Here is a 3,910-nt window from a genome sequence, read left to right as displayed (position 1 = left end):
ATATAAGCCAGAATGATTTCACATTTAAATATGACTTCCCTATAACTTTAAATCTCTTTTAAAAACTCATCACTTTTATGTGGCTTTTAATTCTGGGGAGCGGGAGCATTAGGCCAGTAACGTTATCATCTCCACTTTTGCTTTTATTGCTTTGTTTTACTCTGTAATGGGTTTTATTACTCTTGCTTTAACTATTTTATTGCTTATTCTATTTGTGAAGCCCTTTAGTCACTTTGCTGTGTGTGATATTGCTTTATAAATAAAAACTGATTGGTATTTTTACAGACCAGACGAAAAACCTGGTAAAGAATCAACTGGAAAAACTGACATATAGTCTGATGGGTTCTCCTAAAAGCACAAAAGCAATAAAGGAAATAACCTAAAAAAAAAAAAAAAAACTCTTAGTGAGTTTACACACATATGTGGTTTTCCTCTGACTGTGTTGAGCGTTTGTTTTAGGAAACAATGATGGCATCATTTTAAAGAATCTGTTCAGAAACAGTTTAACTTGACCACTTAGTCTCACCGTCGCTCCCAAATAAAAAAAAAAAAATGAAAAAGGCAATTCTTAAAAAAAAAAAAAAAGACAATTTTCACACATGGATAACAACATAAATATAAAACTTAGGATAAGTTCTGGAATATGATATTTAAAACACAACAACAGAATGAAATGAGCATCTCTTACTGTAAACTTTACTGTTTTTAACCTAATTATAACTTAGTTGACACATTTCAGTCTTGGCAACCAAAATAAGAAAAGTTTTTTGGTTCTTAGAGAAGTGACCTGGTTCTAAATGAACTTACGATGGGCTGTGCTGACTGTGGCGTGGGCTGATTCGCTGTGGGCTGCGACTGCTGCTGTGCCTGCTGATTGGCCGCCGGCTGTCCTGGGGTTGGCACAGGCTGCTGTGGATTGGTAGGGACCTGCTGCGGCATCATTGGCTGGCTGTTGGGTGGGGGGTGCTTCAACCCAGTGACCGAAGAGATGGGCGGCGGGTTCGAAAAGGGAGGCCCGCCTGCACCGGCCATCCCTGTAACTGGAGGGAGCCCTACTTCAATAAGTTGGGCAGAAAACCAATCACACAGTAATGCAAAGGTGCAAGTACCCACACTGAGCTGTCGCTGTGCGGATGCTACAGACTGGTACATGCAGTGGAACAGGGATACGTCACTTATGTTTTGATTACATCAAAGCAACGGAGTAATTTATCTTTAAGGGTCTATATCAGGGGTCTTCAACGTTTTCCAGGCCAAGGACCCCCAAACTGATGGCAAGATGGAACGGGGACCTCCTAATGATAAATAGTTGAAATTGTGTTCTAGCAAATTGGTCCTATAGTCGCTCTATTACAGATGGAGTAATGTAAGGAAAGTAATTTCTCCCTGGGATTATTAAAGTATTTCTGATTCCTGGTTGATGGGACATGTGTTGTGAATGAAAGGGTGCCCAGATTGAAAGAGCTCCCGTGTGTCGCTGAATGTGTGCATTGATGACTGAAAGATATCTTCTGCCTGCATTGATCTTTTTATTACAGTGTGTTGAATTCATGTTAATGTGGATTTAAAGACATTTCAATTAGTGGAAAAAATTGCGGGGGGTTGGGGGTATAAAAAAACACTAATCAATCAAAGATTTTGTGACCCCCCTGCAGTACCTCCTTGGACTCCCTAGGGGTCGCGGACCCCCTGTTGAAGACCTCTGGTCTATATAAAGCAAAATTAACTTTTTTTTACCGTTATATAGTGGTATTCCTTCATTAAAATCACGCAAAATGTATTTTCGCTTGATTCCTGCCTCTCTAATTAATCCTCATCAGTTCTGCTGTATGAGCAGCAGCTCCTCCCTGTCCTTTGAAAACGAGCGGATGGAGGAAATCTACATCAGAAGGCCCCCTCCAGGAAGCAGCTCCCTTAACCGCCCTGTGCCGCCCTGTAAACACACGCCCACTTTCTCTGATTGGGGAGGGGGATCCGATGACTCCAGCTCAGAGTTGAGACTAAATAGATCTTTTAGCAGCTAATCTGTATGGGGTAGGAGCTGTTTTATTATTTTTTGTTAGCTAATGTTGTAGTGATGAAAATCTGTCTTTGTCTCCATTCAAACCCAGTTTTAAAGCCTTGCAGGGCAGCCCACTTTCTCATTAAGCCATAAAAAAAAAAAATTAATTGGTAAAATAAAATAAAATTTTAAAAATAAATGGTCAGTTCTGCAGTTTATTTAAAATGATAATGTATAACATGGATGCATAAACACCTGCACTTTATATCAGTGTTAAATTCAGTTTAAAGTAACAGATTATAATCAAAATTGTCTCCGGACGTTTACTGGTTGTTGATTTTCTTTATTCAGCCCCCACTGATTTTTAATTGGTTACCCTTGCTCTAAAATATATGGCTATATATATATATATATATATATATATATTTATTTATTTTTTTCATTCTAAAGCTCAGGCATGAAGTTAAAAACTGGGTGTATTATTAGCCTTTCTTTATAGATAAATAGCCTTTGAGGTGTTGCTAAGAATGTTACGGCACAATTTTGCCGTCAGATTTTGATCAAACTTAATTTTTTAAGGCATTTTTTTTTTGCCTAACTAAATTTTACTCATTAACAACTTCAAACTTTTACATATGTTGTGACTGTAGTAAACATAACTGACATTTCCTAAGGGCAAAAAAGGAAGTGCATAAAAAAAAATCCCAGATATGGCAGAAAAACATGGAAGAAATGCAAAACAAATCTTGGCGAAAATTAATTATTCTCAAAAGCTTAGCGCCTCCTGTTAACTTACAGCGATTCTTCTGGTTGTTGGCTGCATCCACGGCCATCTGTGCAGCCACCTGAGCAGGAGTCATGGGGGCCGGATTCTGCAGGAAGCAGATTAAAAACCACACAAATGCGGCGTCAAACATTTTACAGAGGAAAACATAAACACCAAGTTCTGGGAGCCAGCCAATAAGCAGGTGAGTGGAATTAGCATGAAGGGAGCTGCTCGCCCGTTACCTGATAAGGGTGTGTGGGGTTAATGGGTGGGGGGGGCTGGGAGGCTCCAACGACAGACTGGCTGCCAGGCAGCGGCTGAGGAGGCAGGACTGGTTTGTGAGGTGGTCCTCCGCCTGCGGAAACTAATAAAGATATTTCCATGAGACAAAACATCAGAAAGGCTCATTTATTCCTCACTCCTACGCACTGAAAATAGAAGCAACAGTTAGGAATGACTAACTTCCTCTGTTAGGCTGCTAAAACCTCAAAGGAATAACTAAAGCGCAGCTAAATTGTGAAAAAGCAATTAAGGTGTGAAAATGAACATCTCAAAAGTAGCAATATCATGATTAAAAGAAAACCTCACAGTTCATAAAAGAAAGATGAGGTTTTATTAAATAAATCAGCCGACTGACAGCAATCATTCAGGTCTCCTTTTACCAAAAAAACCTCACTGAGCAAATAAATATAAAATGAACATATTAGTTAAGATTTTAATGAAATAGAGAAATGTAAAGAACGCCCTTTCCTTAAGCTTACACCAAGATAGAGTTCTTTTTCTGTTGGTTTCTTTTTTGGCCGAGAAATGCAAAATTGCTGTCCAATTTTATGAAGGCACAGCAGACGACGAAGTGAGCACACATGGGTTGTCCAAATGAGGTGGAAGCTTCCTAAAGTGCTAGACTAAATAATCCCAAAATAATTACCCAAGGTAGCAAGTGATAACACGCCAGGGAGAGCGGTGCAGCAGCTGCGTCCCTTAGAGTAACCACAGAAAATAAAAAGATGTAATGAAGGTCAACATGTGGCACACAGGTCTGTGTTGTAGACCTGCTGGGTAGGGATGCACGATATAATCGGCCCCCTATCGGTATCGGCCACCCCACCGATATTTAACCCGATATTTGATCAGCTTCTGAG

General features: G+C 39.7%; 1 protein-coding gene across 7 annotated transcripts in view; it reads right to left on the bottom strand.

Annotated features, from left to right (window-relative positions):
- The window catches only part of med25 (mediator complex subunit 25), a 36,815-nt gene that overhangs the window by 23,669 nt on the left and 9,236 nt on the right, over nucleotides 1–3,910 (bottom strand). For 5 of the 7 annotated variants that reach the window (XM_015393189.1, XM_015393213.1, XM_015393233.1 and 2 more), the window contains exons 8-10: nucleotides 3,011–3,132; nucleotides 2,799–2,874; nucleotides 808–1,055 (exon numbers count right to left, since the gene is read on the bottom strand). In XM_015393189.1, the coding sequence (XP_015248675.1) occupies nucleotides 808–1,055; nucleotides 2,799–2,874; nucleotides 3,011–3,132 (446 nt within the window). The remainder of the gene's footprint in view (nucleotides 1–807; nucleotides 1,056–2,798; nucleotides 2,875–3,010; nucleotides 3,133–3,910) is intronic. The other 2 variants (XM_015393197.1, XM_015393224.1) reach the window with 2 other exon arrangements.

The sequence above is a fragment of the Cyprinodon variegatus genome, unplaced genomic scaffold (genome assembly GCF_000732505.1).
Source record: "Cyprinodon variegatus isolate N-32 unplaced genomic scaffold, C_variegatus-1.0 Scaffold24, whole genome shotgun sequence".
In the NCBI taxonomy this organism is placed as follows: domain Eukaryota; kingdom Metazoa; phylum Chordata; class Actinopteri; order Cyprinodontiformes; family Cyprinodontidae; genus Cyprinodon; species Cyprinodon variegatus.
Note: the sequence above shows the minus strand (reverse complement) of the source record. Positions and strands in the feature narration are given on the sequence as shown.